Consider the following 24,219-nt stretch of genomic DNA (forward strand, 5'->3'; position numbering starts at 1 on the left):
AGTGCTCAGGTGTGCGGCTCACCTGCCTGTCCACTCAAGTGCTCAGGAGTGGTCCCTGATGATTAGTTAGCCATACATACCCATCCCTGGTGCTCTCAGCTGTGGGTAGAGGGGACAGGTGATGGTGGGAACCAGTGGTGACCTCCAGTGGGTGGTGCCTGGAAGGGACGTCATGGGAGGGGGACAGGATGCCTGAAGCAAGCCCATTTTGTGGGGTGACAGAGCCAGGATACACACCTGCAAGGAACCAAACACATGTTACTGGGCTTTGGCCACTTGTAAGGGTAAGACCATCTCAGGAGTCATGACTATCTGCTTATGCAGAGAATGACAAGAAGGACACTCCACCGAGAGCAGTGATGGCATCACTGGTTCAGATAGTGGCTGACAGAGTTGAGGTGGGGGACGACACCTCAACTGTAATGACAGAGATGATGGTGGAGGACTGTCAGAGGTGTGGTGTGGAAAACTTGTTTGGAGTGAGCTGCTTCAAATCTCCATGGGGCTATCGTGGAAAAGCAGGGCATGGCTCTGTATCCCCAGAAGCAGGGGAACCTTAAACTGGAGAGAGAAACTCAGGGCTTTGGTAGAACCTTCTGACAGCCCGGCTTCCTTTGCATAAACTAAACCTTGCCTCTGCAGACATGGGCAGGAAGAGCCTGGGACTCTACCATGACCATCTGCAGAGGAATGGCTGACTCTGGAGGCTTCTAGAAGACCTACTATGGATAGTTATCCAGGCTGTGTATCCTACAGGAGAGTCCCACTCAAGGACGGGAGTCACACAGTTGGGCTAACAGACCAAAAGTTCTAGGTCAGAGTCACATGTTGGTCCAGAGTTCCAGCTGAGGGCCTGGGAACCATAGAAGGCAGTATTGCCAAGGAGCCCCTGTCAGTAGAGGATGGCCCCTCCTCCGGGCAGAAGGCCTGCACTTTATCTTGTGGTGCTGGAGATAATATCTAGGTCCCCATGCATGCTAGGCAAGACCTCTGTCACTGAATCACATTGCCAGCTCCAGGGCAGAAAGTTTCAGATGCTCCCTACTTCACCTGAAAACTAATGGGACCAGTTTTGCCCTCTTGTAACCTAGTATGCTTATCTGATGGAAATATTAATGTTCTTGAGACCAAGAACATGGATTCTTGCATCAAGGTGACAAGGACTTTCTTTCCCTTATGCGTTCAGCAGTGCTGGTGCAATGTCCACTGGCTGGCCAGTCTCCCCCTGCCAGCTATTACTTCTTAAATGTTCTAGTTGTAAGGGGGTTGGGTCAGGAACTTGCACTCAAAGCTTTTTAAGACCACTTAAGGTCTTGCCTGAGAATACCCAGGTTTCTTTCAGGGTGAGTTCAGCTGCTTAGTATTCTAAGGCTATGTCATCCTAGATCAGACATTCTGACCAGAACCTACAGGAGGCTATTATCAGGGCATTCAATGGGGCTGGGCCACAGGCCTGAGGCAGCATCAAAGAGCTATGATATCGGATAGCAGCACTCTGCCTTGAAGACCCCAAGGTGACTGTGGCTAGCTAGCACTAAGAAAAGTCTCATTATTAGGACATCATGGTTAGTAACTATGATATTTATGTGCCAAGCTTCTCCATATGCCTAATCTGACAGTTTAGAAACTCAGACTCCTGAACATCACACTCCAAATGGAGAGGTTGCCTACTTGAGGCAGAGATGTCAGCTGAGCGACCACCCTGTGGCTGTCCTCCCCAGTGCTGCCTCCCTGCCTTGAGAACCCTACGGCCAGAGTCAGCAGTGCTGTGTCCTACAGGGTCAGCAGTGCTGCCCACCCACTGCTGCCTGTCCTGGCCATGCATCCTCCTGCCTTGGTCAGGTGGTACCTGGAGGGGAAGGTCATGGGAGCAGCATGGTCTAGAGTTGCTCAGCCTGCTCTGCTGTGCACTCTCCTCAGTACCCCCTTGCCTGCCATCTTGAATCAATTTTGAGGTCCTGACAGCTGGGAAGGCTGGAATGTTGATAGGTCCCTCCACCACGCTGACACCCACTTCTCACATCCTCACTACTTGTCATGGCACCCTGTGGGGCTGAAGACATGCCGGCTAGGTAAGTGTCCCCTCCCAGAGCAGGCAGTGACAAGCTTACATCATCGCTCCCTCGCCCCCTCAGTTTTGGACTCTTCTGACCCTCCTAGAATCTGTCCCCTGCCTTTGTTGCTGTCCTGGCTGATGCCCTTGTCTTTACCATCCCAGTTAGATGAATGGCAGTGACAGAGCATGCACATGGACAGTGGATGGAATAGAAGAATCGCCAGACGGTAAGGGCCATGGAAGTCTCCCCAGACCACACCACTTTGGGCTGTAAAGCAGCAACATCAATCATCAGCCATGAACACTTAACCTCTGGCCTAACATCTGTTCTCAACTGTGGCTCAGGCGTCTCTGTGCAGCCCAGCCCCAGGGAGCGCCTGGCAGGCTATCCTTCCTGCTTCTTGCTGGGTTGGGGAGCTGAGGCCAGTACCATAGCAGATATGAAGAACTGTGTGAGATGGCCTTAACAGAGCTATGGGAGACATCCAATGAAGAGAATGGCCTCAGAGACACAGTCTGGGCTCAGGGAGGCAGTCCCCATGTGAAGCGAGCAGTGGGAAGCAGATATATGTCCTGAATAGCCATTGGGGTGCATTTTCAGCTTTGTCCTTACAGCAGGCACAGGAGGGGCACTGAGGAAGACTTGATCTCATCCATACTAGGCAGCAGGCAGGCAGGCATGATACCAGCCAGAGGCCTTCCACCAGAGTATGTCCTGGCGGGTTTGTTTCTCAGTAATGTAGCTTGTAGCTGGGGACTGGATGAGATGCCATCTGTTAAGAGAGACAATTAATGCGGTCCCTGGCCCTCCGTGAGGACAAAGAGGCTCCTGGGCTGACCTGCTGCTGCTGATCTAGATGGGTTAGTTCTTTTTGCCTGGTGAGTTCTCTCAAGGTAGACACATGGGGGCTGTGGGAGCCAGGGCCTCAGGCAGCTGTGCCCCCATCAGTGGGAGGCCCTCTCTGGAGTTCTCAGTTTGGGGTCCCAGCAATAGAGAATAAGCTCCTTCCTGACCCATTTAGCCCTACAGTTTTGGGATTTGGGGTACCTAGCTGGGGTGTGTGCATCCTTTCTCCTTGTATGAACCTTGGGGCACCCACACACAGTAGGCCTGCAGATGGGTGAAAACCTGTTCTTCCAAGGCTATCTGGTAAGGGCCCTGACATGTTTTAAAGTCTGATACTACTTCAGTGTTGGGGGAAAGAATATAATTAGAAAATAAAAAATGCTTTAAATGGTTGGAGTAATTCAAGAAATCCCAGAGGGCAACTGAGCTCTCTGCTCTGAGGCTGTGGTTTCCTCAGGGGTGGAAGACACAGCCCAAGAACCTCCCGCTGAATCTAAAGGCCATGCTGCCCGCAGCTGGCAGTGTTCCCAAGCCATGAAGCCAAGACTCTTGCCATGTCCTGAGTATGCCCTGCAGCCAGCAGCTGCTGTTCTTGCTGGACCACTGGCTATGAGCGTTGCCCAAACGGGCCTTCAGGGTCAGGCCCAGAGTGCCCTATGCTGGGCCACAGAGCTCAGCAGTGAGTATGCTGTGCTTTTGGCTAAGTTGCCCACCCCTCTCAAAGCCTCAGCTTTCTTTTCTGAAGGAGTCTGGGTACTGAGCAAGACCTTAAGTCCAGATTGGGGCTGGTTGGGTGCTTGCTTCTTGGAGTGCCTCATTATGGTAGACGTGCCACAAGGAAGAACTGGCTTACACTCGGAGGGGTAGATTCTTTTCACAGTTATTTCAGACAGGGCCACATGTCCCCCAAGCCTGGTTCTGCATGTCTTCCAAGCTGGGTGCTGCTGACTCGGGGATGAGGCAGACTCAGGCTTTCTCCAGAGGAGTTCCCTACTACAGGCTGGTAGGGGGACAGAAGGGAAACTGACAGCCCCAACGAAGACTTCCAAGAGGAAGGGAATAAGGAGGCAGGTTCTGAGAGCAGGGTAAGAGCCATCATGGTGAAGGAAGAGGGGGAGAGGGCATCCAGGAGGCCTCCATCAGACTAAGGGGGAGTGGGCGCCATCTTATGGCAACGGGGAGTTATTCATGAGCATCTACCTACTTAGAAGAGTTGTGAGAAGACATCCTGAAAGTGCAGGGGTGGGGGTGGGGCAGAAGCAATGGAGTTCAGGAGACATCGTACCCTGCAACAAGTCTTACCCATATGCCCTTGGGGCCGACACTGTGTCGGAGTCCTCCTGAGGGATGCCTGGCAGAGAAAAGGCCCACTGGCTGTGCCCAGGCCCTGCCTCATGCGAACATACCTGGGAGTAGTTCCTGGCTCAGGGTTTGGCTGCTCTTCCCTCTGCTGGCCTGCAGAGGTGTGGATGCTTGGAGCTGCTGCAGTGCCAGACACTCGGACAGAAGGTCAGCCTCTGGATCTGCGCCCGTGTGCAGCTGGGAGGCAAGAGGTGAGGAAGGGTGGGTGTCAGGTCACCGCCCACAGGCAACCCTGGCTTCAGGGGACAAGGCAGGACAGGCAGAGGCCTTAGGCAGGGCCATCTTTGCGGTACTAGTGTACCACATGGGGAAAGCGGGCTAATAGACACAGTAAGGACTTTGGAGAAGAGACGTCAGCATAGGATTTGACGTACAAGGATTTTACTAGGGGCTGTTCTGAGGAGGAAGCAATGCCAGAAAGGCTGGGCATACCTTTAGCCCACTGAGCCAGGTTAGGAGGGAGGGAAGCCTCTCAGGCTCCAGTTGGGGTCCTGTGTCTCTTGGGAAGGGTCTCCTTGTGGTCCCTGAGGGGTCAGCTTTAGAGGTGTGGCCTCAGCATAACCTGGGAGGGATGGTCAAGTGCAACTAATGGGCCTTTGCAGCTCCCATCAGGGCAACCTGTGGTGGTAGGAGTGATGTTGCTTAGCAACCGTCCCTTCACCCATCTCTCCATCCATCTTCCCTGTCACTATGAGAGACAATGGAAAGATTCCAGGGCTGGTCCCCAGCTCCATGCCACCTCTTACTGCCTGTGTGTCAGTGGGTAAATAACTGCTCTGGCTCTCACACCTTGCCTGTATTCTGCAGCGGTGACTGCCTCTACCATTGCAGTTGTGGCTGGGAGTGAGTCAATGACTGAGAAGATGATTTGTGAAGCACTGTGGGTAGGGTTGGCTGGGCTCCAACTGCATGACTCCCACAGGGTCACAGCAGTGGCCCAGTGGATTGCCGTGTGGACCGGAGCTGTCTGCCCAGCAGTGAAGCCTGGCTGGGATCTGGCCAACAACACCTGGGACACCTTGGGGTATCTATACTTCTCCAGGTGGAGCTAAAACAGACAGGGTGGGGCTCTCAAGACATGGGGTGACAAGGGGACCAGCATGGGAGGTGACCCTTCTCCAAGGGAATCCCAAAGCTCACTCAAGAGCCAAGGCTCTGTCCAAATGCTCACTCTACCAGGTCAAAACAGGTGCTGAGGAAGCCGGAGCCTTGCCGTGTTCTTGGGCAGCTGAGAGTCAGGCCCAAGGGGCTTGCCACCTTCCCAGGTGGAGGAAGGCAATGCCAGTCGCACACTGGGCTCTCAGCGCCCGACCCAGCAGCTGTTTTCCATGTAAATGAAGTTTCTGGCAAAGGAGGGCCAGGGCATGTTCTTACAGACCGCAATGTCGATCGGATTAGGAACAGCAGGAGAGGAGAATTAAGGAAGAAAAGCATTTCTAATTCTCTCCAAAATGCAGCAGGGCTGCCAAGGGCTTGTCATAATACAAGGGTCGCCTTACCCAGAGAGATCCATCATCCCCGATGGCTCTAATGGATGCTTATTGTTGGGAAGTTTGCAGATCTGCAGCCCAGGTCCCTGGGGGCTCCATGTGAGCCAAGCACGGGCCTGGGAAAACCAGGGCAGGATTCTGGTCCTTAGGCACCAGTGTGCTGGGGACAGCAGCCTCCTTGGCACCTAGTTCCAGCCTACGGAAGCCCGAGCCATCCCTGGCTTCCCTGAGGCCCCTCTGTAGAGGGCAGTGTCAGGATCTGGCACTCCAGCTCTCTGTTCTGGGCTGCATGACTGGGCTACTTCATTAACACCCTGAGACTCCGTTCTCATGTCTGGGAAATGGACATAAGCAAGGGGCCACTTGCAGGATGACACATATAGTACATACATTGAGTTGAGCCACTGGGTTAGCAGCTTGTCCACCATCAATATGTCCCCTGGGGTCCTGATGCCCCCCAGCCCCCAGCCCGGGCCTCCATCATTTTATTCTGGGACATTTCTATTCTTTCCCTTGTTCCAGTGCAGACCCCTTGCCTTCCATCTCACTCTAACACCCCTTTTCCACACAGCCCCAGGGGTATCTCAAGGCCATGTCCTGTCCCCCTTCGTGGCACTAAATGTCTGCCGGACACAGCTCAGCTTAGGCAGGGCTTCCAGCACGTGGGACTGCCCATCTGTGTATAGAGTACACTGGTTCTGCGTGTGCCGTGGTCTTTCCAGATGCATGCTTCTTACCTGACTCGGCTGTCCACACTCATGGCAGTGCCCTCCCCTTCCCTTCTCTGTTTGTGAATCTGTGCCCTGTCACTCAGTCCTCACCAGCACCCATGGCCCAGCCAGCAACCGAGGAACAGGAAACAGGGAGAGGCATAAGGGCCACCAAGCTAGCAGTGGCAGACTCTGCAGGTGGGACCAGAGGTCACACCCCTTCTCTTCCTGGTTCCTGGTGCTTTTTCTTGAGACCTTTCTGTTCTCATGCAGATGGGCCAAGACCCTTTATCTGTGCCAGAGGTGACCTCCTTGTTGTCATCATTAGCATAAGGCAAGGAGCTTCCTCTTGTCTGCCTCACATTTTGTTTTATACCCGCAATCCCTAGCCCAGGGCTGGGTATCAGTGCTATGGCTAAGTGGTTGATTGGTGGGTGAGTGGATGTCTATCAACTTGGGGTGATAGGGGCAGGGTTGTGGGCTGGTATACTGGGTGGGAGGCAGACATGGGCAGATGAAGAGCCATGGGTATTTATATGTGTGTAGAGAGTGCTGTGCACACAGACATGGGGTACTGATGCTGCACAAGTGGCTGGGATTTGAGGTTTCTGCAGGGATGTGACTGTGCTTGTGGTCGCCTACCTTCTTCCGCACCTGCTGCTCCTTGGCTGAGTGGGCCTTCACGTGCTTGCGGAGAGAGCTGGGGTCCGTGTAGCGCTTGGAGCAGCCAGGGATCTGACAGGCATATGGCTTCTGTAACATCAAAGGGGAATGAGGGATAGGTAAGAGGCCACTGTTGAAGGTAAAGGTCCCTTATGTGACCTGCCACGGGAAGGGTGAGTAGGTAAGGGGCAGGCTGCAGTCTGAAGGCTACAGATAACAGGAGGTCACGTGGTCTGGGGGAGGAGAGGTGCCATGTCCCCATTCTGCCACCATGTTGGGAGTACAGGCCAGTTGCTTCCTGTCTGCAAAAGGGGACTTACTGAACCCTATAGGTTTTTCTAGCATAGCTTCACAGAAGCAGTATGTGGGGCAGGGGTACAAGAGGTTGTCCTGGGCAGGAGAATAAAGAGAGGAAGAGGGGATGTCCCAGGGCCAGCCTGGATGACGGCTGTTAGGCAGGTCCAAGTGGTACCGTGGGCCACGGCACGCAAGGTCCTCCTTCCAGTGACTGGGGGTGGGGGAGTTCACCTCAAAGAGCACAAGCTGGGGGGCCCAAAGGGTGTGCTGTCTGCATGGGCCAAACCCATTTCCTATGACCATCCTGCTGCCCTTGAAGACCAACAGGGTACTCTAAGCCAGCCCTTTGCTTCTGTTTAAACTCCTCCCTCAGGTTCTCCCCTGCCTCTCAGACTGTAATCTCCTCCCAGGCAAAGTTCCAGAACTCTTGTCACAGTGCAACCATGGTCCTGTCTCTGTGCACCCCTCCATGGACCTCTGATAGTCAGGATCTGGGTCAGTGCCTGACACTGACTGGGGTCCCCTCCTACCACTGTCCTCCTTGTATCCCACAATGCTCCTCCTACCCCAACCAACCCACGTCACCTCCTCTTTACCCTTGCTCAGATCCTGTCTTCTGGATTAACCTGAGATTCCCACAGGCCGCATTGTCCACCTGTGCTGCCAGTCTTCCCACTGTCCCTCTGCGGTACCAATGAGGGACCCATCTAATCTGCCCAGGCTCCAGACGACCAGCAAAGGGCAACTCATGGCCCTACATGCATCTCACAGCTCAGGGGCTTTCAGTATTTGGGGCTCCCAGATACTACTGAGGCATGAAGTTCACAGGGCTTCCTATTTGAAGCATGTGGACTGCCTCCTGGAACTGCAGAGGACGGCAGTCTGTGTTTAGGAAATGGTACCTCTTAGAGTAAGCCCCAGGGACTGCCATGCCCAGTCAGACACACCAAGTGGAGCTACCCATAAGCCTCAAGCCAATTCTTCCCCTGCAGGGAAGCTGGGAGAGGTGCCCACTGTCCAGGTGGGGAGAAGCAGGAGACGACCATAACCATACCTTGGAGCTGCCACGGAGATTGCCAGGTTAAAGAATGGAGAACAACAAAAAGAGAGAGACAGTGGTGAGAAGCTGACTAGGCCAACAGGAAGGCAGGGGCGGGAAAGGGAGGCCTGCCTGGGACTGCCCACCACCTACTTCAGCATGCAAGTCCTACACATTCACACAGCCCCTCACATGAGACCCAACCTCCGCCCTAACACACACACACACACACACACACACACACACACGTTCTTACTGAGGGGCTCTACCCAACCCCAGAACACTCTCCCATGAGCCCTGCCCTGCCCCTGAGCTGCTGGCCCCAGGCCTTGTCCCTTGGGAATGCTGATACAAATCCACACGCTTTGGTCAAAAAGCAAACAAACAGCTCTGTGTAGCAGGCACACTCACTTGGAAACAGGGCAGCAAGCCCCATCTTTGTGTTTGTTTTTCCAGGGCTTGACGCGTATAGAACATTCCTTGGGCCTAGCTCCCTTGAGCCCTCAGGAAACCCCGTGGCTATCCCAAGCTACCAGCCAAACCCTAGGCCCGGAATCCCCATACAAGCTCCAAGACTGGGACTGTGTTATTCGTGTCGACAAGGCTACTCTTCCTTGTCTGTACAGAGCTCTCTGACTTGGACATGGGAGACAGTTCTGTCTCTGAAGGCTTCCTGGACACAGCACTGCTAAGTACTGGCCACTTCTGGTTCCCTCTGAGTCCCACACCCACCCATGAGAATTGCCCTAGTTCTACAGATGATGTCACAGCCAGCAGGTGTGTGTGCCTCTCTGTTAGGGGACTTTCTTCTCTCAGAGCCTCCAAATAGTCTGATCAAATAAACTGAGGCCCACACTGGAACACTGACTACTAGGGCCAATCCCACACTGGTGTGGCAGGATTTGGCTGACATAACAGACTAGGAAAGAAAGGGCTGCCTGGTTTGCATGCAGGCCTCTTATCGGCCACCTCAGCTATACTCTCTATTCTCAAGAGGCAGACCTCTTACCACTAAGAAAACTGGGGTACAGGAGGTAAGGGGGAGTTCTTACTACAAGCTTTCTGACAAGTAGCAGAGCCAAAGTCAGAGCCGCAGCCTGCCTTCTCCAGAGAACTGCCTTCCTGCCATGGGCCCTGTGCTCTCTGATGCCAGGGAGAGCTGGGACTGAGGCTGGGTCTCTGTGAAAGGTCCTGTGTGTGAGCCTGACCTGCTGCTGACTTGAGGGGTGCGGGCTAGGACATGGTCCAGCAACAAGGAGCTGCCCATGCTGTCTAAGCAGAGAGCTGGGTGTAGTGGGGCTTGGTGTCCCCCAGACCCATCAGAGACTTCTTAGATAGATGAAGGCCTGGGGTAACCTTATGGTTACCCCCTTGTATGAGCCTGACCCTCAGGGGCTATGTTCACTCATCAAGCAGGGCTGGAAAATACAGTAAGGGCAGGGGTAAGAAAGGAACCAGAAACTAGAGAGGCCATGGGGACATGCCCCAGGCCTGGGCAGAGGCACCGTTGGGTGCCTTGTGGCTTCTTCAAGACAAATCTAAGGGGTGCTGTAGTATAAGCTGCATCTCTCAAGGGCAAGTGCCAAGGACCCCACAGCTGAGAAGGTGACCGAGGAGAGAGGCTTGGAAGAGCCACAGCTTACTTCAGGTCTCAGCCACTGACAGCACAGTCTCTAAGAGTGGGGACCAGGACTATCCCTTGCCATTCTGTCCCTTCTGCTTAGACACAGCCCTTCAAGCTTTTCCAGTAAAGAGCCCTGGGCTTGGCGTCAGCCAACTGTGCATCTGGCTCTGCCCCTAGCCTGTCATCGGCACAGAAATGATCTGACTTGGGTCTGAGCTTCACTTGAACTGTGGCAGGTATGTCATACTAAGGGGCTGGAAGAGAGACGGGGAACAGTCCAAGGTCTGGCCTAGCTCCAAAGTTTCCTGTGATTTTTCCTCTGACTTTTCTGAATCTGGGTTCCCAGCTGGGAGATACAGGGCTGAGATCGGTGGGCTGTGTCTTCTTAGGTTTGACTTCTACCGTTTTATGGCTTCCAATGTGCGGGAATATGTCAGTTAGTCTCTCGGGCCCTCATTTCTTCATCTGTGTACTGGATGGGATAGGTTTACCTATCAAGTAGAGCCTAGCCCCATCCCAGTTCCCCAAACATACGCAGCATAGCAGAGAACTGCTCTGAAGTCCAAACGTGTGTTCTTCCAGCAGACTCCAGCCTTGTACTGCACACGGGGTTGGGATCCTCCCAAGATACATGCCACTTTCCCTGTGAGACTGGCATGAAGACTGAGTCTGTCACTACTGCCAGAGTCAGCCATGCAATCGTGAGCACGCACAGGACCCCTAAGCCACTTCTCTCCTGTGCCACATGGGTCAGGGACCTTGGTGGCAGTATAGGGACATCCTGAAAGTGCTGTGTTAACTACTGATGTCCTTACTCACATAGGGGTAGTGTGGAGTGACCTGGGACAGCACTGTGGGTCTCTGCTACCTGGCATAGAAGCAAGGGCAGGGAGGCGGGAAGAAACACAACACTGGATGTTCAGGCTGCTGTGGCAAGATGCTGGATCTCACGTGTCACCAACTACAGCGCCTTAAAGGAGAAAGATAGCCTATGTATTGTCCCCAAGTGAGGAGTGGGAGAGCAGGAAGTGGTCTGCTCAGATTGCAAATGCATCTGGCCTGCCAAAGAAAGTATGTGGGAGTGAGTGAGGGCACCCACTTTCCCATAAAGGCCCTGGGGCCTGGGCTGGTACCCATGGGCCAAGTAGGGCAATCTCAACTGGAGGCCCTTGTAAAGTTTGGTCTGCCCATTTTACATCCTCACTGAGGACATATGGCCATATGTCATCTGTGTTTGCTACAACTGGAGGATGATGGAAAAAATCTATCTACTTGTGGAAAGGATGCCTACTAATTATCCTACAATACGAAGAACACACCCCACCCACTCCTGCCCGGAGTTACCTGCCCTGAGTGACAGAGCCTGCAGGTCCAGGGAGAGACTCTGCCTGGAGAGGGGTCTGTGTGTATCCCTGCTCCACCCGGGCCTCCACATTCAGGTCTACCTACCGTGTCGAGGTGGGTGCGTTGGTGCTTGGCACGGTCACTGGAGTTGCTGAAGGCCTTCTGGCAGCCTGGGTGCTGGCACAGGTACGGTTTCTCGCCTGTGTGGCTCCGCAGGTGGATCTTCAGGTTCTCCAGACGGGAAAAGGCTTTACTGCAGCCTTCAAACTGCAGGAGAGGCTGATGAGGGATGCCCTCAGCCCTGAGGACCCACCCACCTAGAAAGAGCACCCCCTATGCATTCCTGGACCAGCCCAACTACCTGCTGTCCTTCCTAAGCCTCTGGGAACATTGCCCCTGAGAAGTGTTCAGGGATAATGAAGTGGCCGGACTTAGAGACTGCTAAGGTGGGACAAGATGACCTTTCTGCTTTTGACCTTGGGAGTAACAACCCACACAAGCGCCAGCTGTGCACCCCGAGTTAGCAACTCCAAGGCAGTATGTCTGAGCATGGGACCCTGGAAAGTGAAAGCCCAGCCCGGAGTGGAAGGGATCCATCCCTGAGAGGCTCTGGGTTCCCCTGAACCCTTGATGTATCTACACCTCTCCAAGTGAGGCTGTGGCTATCCATCAGGGACAATACAAAGATGACAATGAATGCCAAAGGGTGCCATCCTTAATAACTGTTGTGAGACCAGTGACCACACATGACCACGGAAGCGTCACTGGGTCACATGTCATTTAGCTGTCCTATGCCCACTATCTAGTAGGCTGCTTGCTAGGTACTGGACGTGTAGCAGATAGTACGGCTATTAGGTCCCTGGCATGAGTGTGTGAAGAAATGAGTCACAGTGGGGACAGGAAGAACAGTATGTGGCCTCTGCCCACCCTGCCCATCCTCCCTGGCCTCAACTGTGTGTCCCTGCAGCCTCTGCTGAGCCTGGACCTCTCTTCCATACCTTTGACTTATGTACGTCCTCCCTGCCTCCTGCCCTGGTCTCCACATATCTGCCTTAGAGCCCCGACATACCAACAGAATCCAGTGGTCCCTCCTTACAGAGCTGCCACCTAGCATTCTATTCCTGTGGCATTCTCCCACCTGCCTGCCTCTCTGCCTGGCCTCCTGTACAGCTTTTGTTCACGAATGTCCCTCAGCAAGGAAGGTCATCTCTCCTGACTGTCCAACTACCCCCTGCTCAGCCTTCAAAGTCCAACTCAGAGGCTGGCTGGCTGGCTGAGCGAAGCGGCAGACTCCAGCCTTTGGTGTGGTGTCACCGACTGCCTGCCCATGGCAGCTGGCCTTCCGGCTATGTGTATTTCAGGGTGTGGTGGAGGTCCACAGTGGCTGGCACCTACTGCTCCAGCATGGTGCTGGTCTTTAGTTACAACCCTCTGAAGCACCTGACATCAATGTCCTCTTCTCAAAAACATTGGTAAAGTGAAGTGACTTGCCCACCAAGGTCACATGACACAGCAAAGACAAGGTACAGGCCAAAGGTGATGTCAAAGCCTAGGTAGAGTGACTATGTTTGCTGACTTCCAGTGACTACTGAGGAGAAGGGGATGGAGCCTCCTGCAAGTCCAGGGCTGACACTCCAGCCGTGAGCACCTAACCCAGGTTAGAACAGATGTGACTCCAGCCCTCTGCACTAGGTCCCCCTGTGCTATAGCAAGCAGCTGGGGACAAAGAGGGCCATGTTTCCTGAGGGCTAGGGCTCCAAACCAGCTCTTCTACACCCTTCCTCTAGGTTCCCCCTCAAGGGAAGGAAGTTGCTGAAGGTTCTGTTGTCTCCCTCTCCCCTAAGCTGTCACCTATTCTTTAATGTCTTTGCTGACTTTAAAGGTGCAGTACCTGATGGCAAGTTTGGGGCATGTCTGGAAAAGCCTAGGGGCAGAGTTAAGATCCCGTGGTCCATCTGGCTTATGTTCTTGTCCCTATAGGTAGTCAGCTTAATCTAGGGAGGCTCTGTATGCCTGGTAATTTCTAGCTTGGGGACATTCATTTAGATAAAGCAGCTCTAGCCTAGGCTGGGTTAACCAGGATGTCAAGGGAACTCAAGACATTGGTGCTGCCCTCTAGGAGGACAAGACCACACAGGAGATACACATGTCATCAGAAAACATCATAGCCAAACTGTTAGAGCAAGAGAGCTGTAGGCTGTGGTAGCACAGACTGGTCCCTTCAGCCAGCCTGGGACCCATACATGAGATGTCTCATGTGAATGAGGACTGTCCCAAGCATGGAGAGATGGGAAGGGGTGTGGAAGATGCGCCTCCTGCTCATACCAGCATTCATGTCTTCACTCATTCCACTGATGCTCCTGGGAACCCATCACCATGACAGCATAGCCCAGTGGGCTGACAGGACAGTGGCCACAAAGGGTAGGCTGAGGCTCCAGCACATACAAAGGCCGCAGGTCCTCCACGGAGCCCCTCTGCATGTGTATAACTCGTGCTCTAGGGAATTCTGGGGGAGGATGGTGTAGGGAGTCAAAGTTAGGCTGCCCTGCGGCTCAGATGACAGGCTGACAAGTTTACAGTTCACACTAGGGACAGTGGAGATCATGGAAGGGTGGATCAGATGTATACTCTGGAAACTGGGGGCAGGGATGTGGGCAGGGCCAGACACACCCTCTGGGAACTAGGGGGACAGAGTCATATATGAATTATGAGAATCAGAAGGGACAGGGAGGAATGGGGATGGTGCCAGGTATGCACTTACGAAGCCACCTTTGGCTGCTAGTGGCAAGTGGGACTTGGAGAAGAGGCAGAGCAGAGCAGCTGCAGTCACAGAGGACCACTTAGCCCATGGCCAAGAGCAGAGGCTATGGCAGAACTTCCTGCACAGCCACGAGGACAAGGTCAGAGACAATGGCCCCTTAGATAGCAAGTGGGTCACAGTACATGCTGTGTCGGGTCAATCTGGGTTTCTAGTTATGAGCCTTTTGCTTTATCAGAACAAAAGGAAATCCTGAATGTGGAATAGACAGTGGCCAGTGTCTCCCTGCTCACTAGCAATGGCCTTGTGCCAAGTTCACCCCTGTGTGATGAAGGACTCTGGGCAGAAACAGGGTTTTTCTCAGCATCCACTTTGGCCCTCTGTTGCTTACTGACTAGTTTAGGGGAAAGGCTGCTGGAGGAGACAAGTAACTCCCAACTGTGTATTTTCTCCACTTTGTGAGAGCCTGTTAGACTCTGGGGATGAGTTTGCCTCCTTCCCACCAGGGCTCTATGGATGCTTGTCTGGGCTTCAGAACACCTGTTTCCCCATCCCTGCTTTTGTTCAGACGGTACCTCTCCTGGGACATCTTCCCTTCCCACTCTGACAATTTAATGTATACATTTTTTTCAGAAATCCAGGATCTATGTTAATGTCTTCCAGGATGGCCCCAAATGTCTCTCCCACCTCATACAGCCCACACATCAGCTGTGGATAGACAACTCAGAACTTGCCAGGAGTCTCCATCCGGAAGGTCTTTTCTTAATATGTTCACAAGGCCTCAAAGGCCCTTTCCTTCCTTTCCCCCTTAGCAAATACATGCCTCTGTTGCTTAGGTATCACCTCCTAAGTGGGGTGGAACAGTTGGGAGGAACTTTCCCAACTCCACTTGTGTTTGTAGTGGAGGGGTTTGTATCCTGGGAGTGGCCTGTCAGATGAGGTCAGAGCCAAAGAAGAGGCTGAGAGTGACCATCAGGTCAAATTTTGTGCCTGGCTCCAATGGGCCTGGTGCTGCCATAGCATGCTGTCCCCTATGTCTAACTCTGGCTAGTCAGATGAGGGAGTGAGGCTCAGTGGCACAGAGCACACTGATTGTAGATATGGCCTCTGCTACAGACTATCCTGGCAACTATTGGCTGCTCACTTCCGGAGAGATCCCAGGCAAGTTCCTCTGTGGGTCTCAGTTTATTTGTAAACTAGGGGAATGCCACTAACCTTACCAGATGGGAGTCCTAAACAAAATAACACACAGCAAGTTCTGATCTTGTCACTATCACTACTGCTTAAGGTCCCAGACCAAGGCTAAGTGGCAGTCTCTGGCCTGCTGCACCTCTAATAGAGTTGTTTGTGTACATGTACATGTGCATGTATGTGTCTGTCTGTCTGTCCTCCCATTTCCCCCTACCGATTCCTCTTTTTACTTTTCACCCTCTGTAGCCCACACCTGGCTAATACCCTCACTATACTCTACCCTCCAACAACAAAGGCCCAAAATGCCTTTCTGTCCCACATAGAGCAGTAGCTGCTGAGAGCTCTCAGGGGTGGAATGTGGGGTCTTCCAGTTGCAGGGCTGGGGATTACCAAAGCCTTCCTGAGGGGCTGAGCCCTGATGCCTGGGTTTTGACAAATGAGGTGTCAAGAAATTCATCTCAGGGAGAGAGCAGGCAAGCACTGGCAGCTGGAGCTGCAGGGGCACTGGGGTTCTAGAGAGTGAATGAGCCAGCATCAGGGAAAGCAGAGGGAAAGCAGAAACTGGAGCTAGGGGCTGTCTCTGATCACACACGGCGGAGCAAGTGAGCTCCAGCATTTCTGATCCTGAAAAACTTTACACAACACTCTTGTGCTATTTCTACCATAGATAATATGACACCAGGCTGTTCGTCATGGGGCACTCCGGCATGGCTTCTGCTAACGGGACCACCTTTCTACCCAGATGCTCAGCTAGGAACCTGTTTCCTTCTCCTTAACCTCAGCATCCGATCTGCCAGCAGCCATGGAGGTGCCGTCTCTCTAACACCTCTTCATGCTTTCTCTACCCATTGCAGTATGACTCACCTGGGTACCACAGAGCTGCCTGCCTCTTCCCAGTTCTCTCCCATATGTCATCCAGAATGAGGACTTAGCATCTAGATAAGGGCGTCCCTATTCCTCCTTGCTACAACTGGGCTTGGCTCTCTCACACGTTATTATACATACATTTTTACCCTGCATTCTGGCCAGTATGATCTGGCCCTGGTGATACTTGACAGAGTCATCAGTTTGCATACCACTGTGCTCCAGCATCGTGTGCAGTGTGGTTCCAGTCCATCCTCTGTGTACCCTGAGGGAATGCTCTTAGGTGAGTTCATGTTATCTGTCCAGAGCCCAGATATTTCCTTGGCACACGGGGAGGGTGCTGTTTGTGAACCAAAGCATGCATGTAGCATCCTGTGGGCCTGGTCTTGATGCCATCAGCGGCCTTCAGACAGCTCCATGGACACCTCTTGATCAGGGTAAACTTAAACACACTGTTCAACTAACCAGATATACTCCTGGTTCATCTAGCCTGAAGCAAAGGCTCACACTCGTGGGAATAGACAGGGTGACTTTTGGGGGAAAACTACCTAGCATGTCTAATAGTCTCAAAACATGTTAAGATAGGTGGTTATCAACACTGAAATACATCTTAAGAGTGACTGGAGTGAACTCAAAGTACCAGGTGTCTGGCGATGCCCCCACACACCTACCACTGGCTAGTGCTGTGTACGTTTGTTTCACTGAATCAAGGTAATATACCCTACTGGGGAAGTGACTTCCCAGACTCACCGTGAAGATGACAGAAGTGAGGTTCAGAAGGGTGATGTCAACACACTCACATAGCCAATCAGAGCTGGCCTAGAGTCTGACTGACATGCTGCACACCCCTAAACTCTTAGCCCAGTGCCCCGAGGTACTCACAGAACACCTAAACCAGGCCGTTACTCCTATGATTACAAACTGGGCCCAACATGGGTTGTGATTTTCAGCAAATCCAGGCCTGGGCTGATGGTGGGACCTGCTCTCTGTGGTGCTGCCACACAGAAAGGGAAACCCGGGCAGCCTAGGGAAGAGGAGAGCAGGGCTGATCCACAGAGCGCAGAGTCTTGAAAGGCCCTGTTCCCACATGTGGGGAGCGTTATGAAAGAAGATTAAAATAATGGGGGAAAATACCCCGGGAACCGTGAAGCCCCGGACCATCTGGAGTTTTATAGTAACAGGCAGGGGAAAATCAGCCTAATTGAAAAAAGTCCACTGCAACCCATTACTGCTGCGTGCAGCTCACAGTACGAAGGGCAGGAGATGAAAGACAGGGGAGCCATTGCTGGAGCCAGGGAGGGGGTAGCATCTTCCCCTCCAGGCCCAGCCCAAAGACCCTTCCAGTTCTGGTGGGGAGGGGGTGTAGTCAAAGCCCAGGACCTCTCAGGCCCTGGGTTAGGCTTTAAATCTGCAGGACTGGTTAGGTTCTCAGCAAGTTGCCTTCTGAGCCTTTTGCTCATTGGTAAGGGCTGAGACCATGCAGGAGAACCTTCTGGGTGGCAGATACAGTTGGCTCTGGTGATGATCTCTTTTTCTGTGGCCCCTGGAGAAGAATCAAGGGCTCTGTTTTACACATAAGGTGTAGGACGACATCATGCATAAACTCACATAGGACCATGAATTTGGGCAAATCATATTCCATCCCAGTCTTCTCTAAATGGGACTACCACAAACAGCTCTGAGGAGTAAATACATTGATAGACCCAGAGTAGGACCTGGCACACAGTTGGTGCCTAATGAATGTCAAGCTTCCTCCCTGCAGCTCACATGGCCCAAGAGGAAGGAAGGCCCAGTTTCTCATGCCCTAATGAAGAAGCTGGATGCAGAGAATAAAGAAGAGGTTTGGGGGAATGGGGCGTGAGGCAGGGCAGGGGAGGAAATGCCTCCAGATTTGGCATTTGCCAGTGACTTGCTTCTAAACAAACACATTTCTGGTTTAAGGGTAAAAAATATTGGGTTACAATAGCCTGGCAGGCCATTCAGAGATCAGCTTCTCATTTTTGTACAAACTTTTAAGTTACTTTACAATGATTTAGATGGGAGAACTGTGCGGTGCCAGATTCTTTTCCAAGATGTCAAACAATGCTGTGCTTGGCCAGCTTTAAAGGCCAGTCATCCGGGAATTGAGGGCCACTCCTCAGCCCCTCACCCTGGGAGAGACTCAGGCTGGCCCTGAGCGAGTGTACCAGCCTATGATCCCCGTGTGGCTTTCACAGGGTTCTCCAGAGCCCCAGGCTTTGCCAGTCCTCTGGGGGATGGTCAAGGCATGAAGGGAAGAGACAGACATACAAAGCTTGGGGATGTGGGGCTGAAGGACACTGGTCTGGACTCTGCCTCTAAGACTATGAGGCCTCTAGAGGAGGGGCTAGTCCAATTTTGGGCACAAAGAATAAGTAGGTAGCTGTATGCAGTAGGGGACTCTGCCTGGCAGCAACTGTCATATTTGCTACATACCCGTGAGCAGCCCAAACTCCCTAAACACTGTCTCCACAATCCCATTAGGTAGGCCTGACTCCATTAAAAGGGGAGACTGAGGCCCAGAGCAGGTGAGAGTCCTTGAGCTCATTAAGGATGGGGTTGGGTGCGCCCCTGTGCTGAGCTGTGCACCTTGAGGCTCACTCTCATCCCAGGAAGGCCAGTGTGGCCATCTTCTCTAGCTAACCCAGGTTCCAGGAGCCTTTGAAACCACCCAGAGAAGCTGGCAGACTGTGGTCGTGGCAGGCACAGAGCAAGGCAGGGGAGGAGGGGACAAAGGAGTCATGCTTGTCCTGGGAAGAGGGTTCTGAGGATGCAGTGCCTGAACCTTCCCTTACCAGGATCATATTGACCACTCTGGCTCAGGCTCACCTTGGGCCCAAAGCCTTGTCCACAAATGAAACAGGTTTCTATTCCTAGTAGTTGAGGGAGGCCTAGAGACTTGTCAGCCAGCAAGGACCAAGATGGCCTGCCTTTCAGGGTATACAGAGCGGCTTGGCTAGGGGCCAGGGCCCCAAGAGAGGGGAGACAGGAATAGCTTTTTCTCTGACACATGCACACCAAGCCACTAGATAGAGACCCAGAATCACAGATACACATACATAAACACCCTAAAATTGACTCTTTTCCTCTGAATCTAGCAGTATGTCAAAGACAGACCTAGGACACCAGCACACCCATATGTACACACCGAGACCTAGACATTCCTTCCCATACACATGCCCTGCACACGTACTCCACACACTCCCACAGAGACATCCTACAACTCATGACATTCAGGACAACACACACACGCTTGTACATATACCCAAAGATACACAAGCGTCAGATACTACCACCTGCACAAACATGCCAGTTCTTCCATCTCTAGAGATGCTCACTGACACACAACCTGTGTGCAACACAACACATGCAGACAGTGACACGTATGGAATAAGGAGTGGCCTCAGAATAGCTGGTACATATGCTCTGGAAGAAAGGCATGTCACCTAGAGACAAAAGGCTTCCCAACGACCAGCATCCAGACACCCATTAGTTTAGCTGGGCCCCAAGGCTACATATACTCTTGTACTCCCAAGTATACCCTTTGTTTAGACCCTAGGCATCTCTAGGCATCCCAGAAGCTTCAAGGAGAAGAGGCTAGGTACCTTGACTCCTGACTTCCACAGGGTAGCTCCATTAGGCTGGCTTTGGGTTGGGCAGAGAGCCTGTAAAATCCCGAAGACAGTGGCCTTCCTCCTGGCCTCCATGCCCATCTCCCACCCTGCTCTGCCTTGACCTCATTGCCCTCAGCCTACACACATGGTGCCCCTTCCCACAATGCCCTTGTTTTACTGTTCAGCCCTTCTGGCTCGCATTGAGGCCTTTCCTAAGCGTCCTTCCTGCTTGCCTGCCATGAAACTCCTCCCACCGGTGCTGACATGGACTTTTCCCTGTTTGTGCATCGCACCTTCCTTGGTGCCTTGCTAGAGGCCCTGGAGCCTCACATCACACTTGCAACACAGATGGAAGCCAGTGCTCAAACTCATGGAGGGTGCCTAGTAGAGGTAGCCTGAAGGAACTGTGACAACCTGTGTTCAGGGCCGCAGCCCTGTATGCACCCTCAACCTAGTGAAGGACACAGGGAGAGCAGCAGCAGCTGTCTGCACATTTGGCCACAGGAAGACCAATTCTAGAGGAAATGAGCTGAGAACCATCCTGGTGGCCAGGGCCCCAGTGTGCTAAGCACTCCTCTTCTCTGGTCCCATTAGTACTGGAGTGACCCAGGGAGAGGCAGGAGTAGGCTTCTGTCCTTGAGATGGGTAAGTAGAGGCACTGAATGGCAAGGGAATAACCTAAGGCTGAGCCTCAGTATGTTCAGGTTGTGGTTCTAAGAGGTAGGGTGGAGAAGGTGTCCAGTTATGGAGGTCCGCATCTCACAGCTCCTCCAGTGGCCGCTAAGCTAGATGAGGCAGGGAGGTCCTCACGCCAGTCAAGGCCTCTGCTCTATGGCTCACAGTAGTCAAGAGGGGTCTGCTGTCAGTGGTTCTGCTTATGGCTCATTCTCCAGTGTTCACAGTGACATCCTGTTACCTAGCCATACAGAAGCCTGGCACTAGGCCAGGTCCCCCGGGAAGTGCCTTTCCCCACTAGGTCTCACTCAGTTCTCATCTGTAGAGTGGGCGTGTGTGGAACAGACAGAACTGTAAGTACTCAAAGGCGACAGAGTGGAGATGACTCGGCAGAAAGGAGAGTGGATGGGGCAAGTTCTTGGCTTCTGAGCACACTCAGGACCAAGTGGAGAGAGCTCTGCAGACTGTGGGTATGAGTCATGTAGTTAATGTTCAAATGACGCTTCTGCCATTAATCCACACGAGAGTGTCCATGATGGCTCTCGGTGTATGTGAAAACCTGTTAAGGATTAAATAAAAACAAGGAGCAAACGGGACCCAAAGAGCCCTTCTCCCTCCTCATCCAGCACCAGATTCCAGGGCAGGGTGGGGAGGTAGCTTGTCCAGTGATGGTCTCACGAGTTATGTCCAGGAGTGAGCTTGAGGGAGAAAGAGCAAAATCACTCCAAACTCCCAAACAGTGCTCTGGCCAGGACAAAGTGGGGATCTCCCTAGTGGGGAGGCCAAACCCTAGAGGTGTAGTGATGGTATTCTATCTAGCCTGACTGCCCTTTTGGTAGTTTCTGTGTGTCTGAAGGAAGTCTGTCCCCTAGCAGTTGGGAAGATAGATTTTCTGGAGCCAGCCCAGACTTGATCAGATGGACTGGGGACAAGTGGACTTTGACCAGAAATGGGGCAGCGTGGCTTAGCAGGTGTCAGTGTTAGAGGCTGAGGGTCTTCCAGTTCTACATAACCCTGCATAGCCCAGAACTGAGAGAATGCTGGAGACTGATAGGTGCTGCTCCGTGGGCTTCTGGGGAAGGGCTCTGGCACAGATGCCTGTGCTGCAGCAAAGATGCACAGATGCCTGTGCTGTGCTTCAATGTATTCTCCTCACATTCCAGCCATGGGCTTCAGAACGAGCTCTGATGTGAGTAACATGGAGAAACACAGATGAGAAGCAAGACCATTGCTGGCACCAACGGCACCCCTCAATCAGGCTCGGCAGCCCTATCTATGCCCGCTTGGCTGATCTTCAGACTCCCCTAGATGGAGGGGCCACAGTACCACTTTTCTTTGATGACACTTCCAAGGACGACCAACACCAGGGCTCTTACTATGTACTGAATCAAAAACAAAGTGTTATAGGGATTGAGGAAACACTACCCATGGTAAAGAAATGACTAGAGTAGTTACTAAGTCACCAGAAAATGTGGTCATGGCCATGTTGACCACTCCCAAAACCACAAATCTCCAGCAATGTAGTCCAGCCCAGGCTGGGGCTCCAAAGGCCTGGACTTTCCACTGCCCCATGGATCCTCCTGCTCTCAGGCCAGAGAGAAACACACAGCTGTCACCATGCCGAAGCACCAGCTATGAAGACCAAAGAACTATGCCTATGCGATATGCAAGTCCCTGAGGGGAAGTGCTCACTGTACCATGTTCCTCTGAGCTCCCAGGACATGAGGCACTTTCTGGGAAGCCAGCTGCCCAGATGCTTGGGCTCAGCGGAGCCTCACTACCCCGACTCAGGGGACGGCTGGAACTCATTAGCATTATGTCAGGAATAATGTGAAATTAAAACATTTAGCTTTGGCTTCAAACACTGAGGAGGACAAAGAGAAAGATGCCGCTGCACCACGCCGCTCCGCTGTGACCTAGGTACTCAGGGTTCAAAGAAAAGAAACTGCTGCTTAGCACTTGTGTCCAGGCAGGACCCCGAGACTGCCAACAGGGCCAGGGATATAAAGTGGAGTGTGCAGCTTGATCCAGGAGGAAACTGTAGTCCAGGATCCAAACTAGGGAGACCAACTACCCTCCACATGCCCAGCCCCACTCTCTTGGTGGTGTCACTGTTGCTATTCTGAATTCTACTGAATTCTGTTCTCCTCAGCACCTTTCATGCCCAGCATTTACCCTATGGCCAGGGATTCTGAGACTGCCAGCTGCAACTGTCTCTGTTCAAAACCCATCTTGGGGCTCTCTGTTCCTCCCTGTTCCAGAGATCTCTGCATCTTCTTGTGCAGTGCCAGCCTCATCCCGTAGACAAAATGGTGAAGGTCGGTATGAACAGATTTGGCCGTATTGGGTACCTGGTTATCAGGGCTGCCTTCTGCTCTGCATCTGGCAAAGTGGAGATTGTTGCCATCAATGACCCCTTCATTGACCTCAATTACATGGTCTACATGTTCCAGTATGACTCCAGCCATGGCAAATTCAACAGCACTCAAGGCTGAGAAAGGGAAGCTTGTCATCAGTGGGAAGCCCATCCCCATCTTCCAGGAGCGAGATCCCGCTAACATCAAATGGGGCGATGCTGGTGCTGAGTATGTCGTGGAGTCCACTGGCATCTTCACCACTATGGAGAAGACTGGGGCCCACTTGAAGGGTGGGGCCAAAAGGATCATCATCTCTGCCCCTTCTGCTGATGCCCCCATGTTTGTGATGGGTGTGAACCACGAGAAGTATGACAACTCGCTCAAGACTGTCAGCAATGCGTCCTGCACCACCAACTGCTTAGCCCCCCTGGCCAAGGTCATCCATGACAACTTTGGAAGGACTCATGACCACAGTCCATGCCATCACTGCCACTCAGAAGACTGTGGATAGTCCCTCTGGAAAGCTGTGACATGATGGCCATGGGGCAGCCCAGAACATCATCCCTGCATCCACTGGTGCTGCCAAGGCTGTGAGCAAGGTAATCTCTGAGCTGAATGGGAAGCTGACTGGCATGGCCTTTCGTGTCCCTACCCCCAAGGTATCTGTTGTGGATCTGACATGCTGCCTGGAGAAACCTGCCAAGTATGATGACATCAAGAAGGTGGTGAAGCAGGCATCTGAGGGACATCCTGGGCTACACTGTGGACCAAGTTGTCTCTTGTGACTTCAACAGCAACTTCCACTCTTCCACCTTTGATGCTGGGGCTGGCATTATTCTCAATGACAACTTTGTAAAGCTCATTTCCTGGTATGATAATGAATACGGCTACAGCAACAGGGTCGTGGACCTCATGGCCTACATGGCCTCCAAGGAGTAAGAAACCCTGGACCACCCACCCCAGCAAGGTCACTGAGAGCAAGAGAGAGGCCCTCAGTTGCTGAGGAGTCCCTGTCCCCAACACTGAGCATCTCCCTCACAATTTCCTTCCCAGACCCTGATAACAACAGGAGGCGCCTAGGGAGCCCTCCCTACTCTCTGAAATACCATCAATAAACGTTCGCTGCACCACCACCACCACCCAAAAAAAAAAAAAAACCCAAAAACCCATCTTGAGCTTGGAATAGAAGCCTAGCCTGCCACTCCACTGCAGGCTTGTTAGTCCAGCTCCTTGGCCTACTTGGCCTACAGGGACAGCCTAACTTGACTTTCACAACGCTGTTCCCTCCTCCTGGAATACCCTTAAGTGTC

At 52.8% G+C, this 24,219-nt stretch overlaps 1 protein-coding gene across 1 annotated transcript in view; it reads right to left on the reverse strand.

Moving 5' to 3' along the window:
• The window catches only part of Glis1 (GLIS family zinc finger 1), a 187,435-nt gene that overhangs the window by 7,227 nt on the left and 155,989 nt on the right, over positions 1–24,219 (reverse strand). The window contains exons 4-7 of the mRNA XM_028788128.1: positions 11,538–11,699; positions 7,108–7,218; positions 4,310–4,442; positions 81–237 (exon numbers count right to left, since the gene is read on the reverse strand). Coding sequence (XP_028643961.1) covers positions 81–237; positions 4,310–4,442; positions 7,108–7,218; positions 11,538–11,699 — 563 coding nt within the window. The remainder of the gene's footprint in view (positions 1–80; positions 238–4,309; positions 4,443–7,107; positions 7,219–11,537; positions 11,700–24,219) is intronic.

The sequence above is a fragment of the Grammomys surdaster genome, unplaced genomic scaffold (assembly GCF_004785775.1).
Source record: "Grammomys surdaster isolate TR1022 unplaced genomic scaffold, NIH_TR_1.0 100, whole genome shotgun sequence".
Lineage (NCBI taxonomy): Eukaryota > Metazoa > Chordata > Mammalia > Rodentia > Muridae > Grammomys > Grammomys surdaster.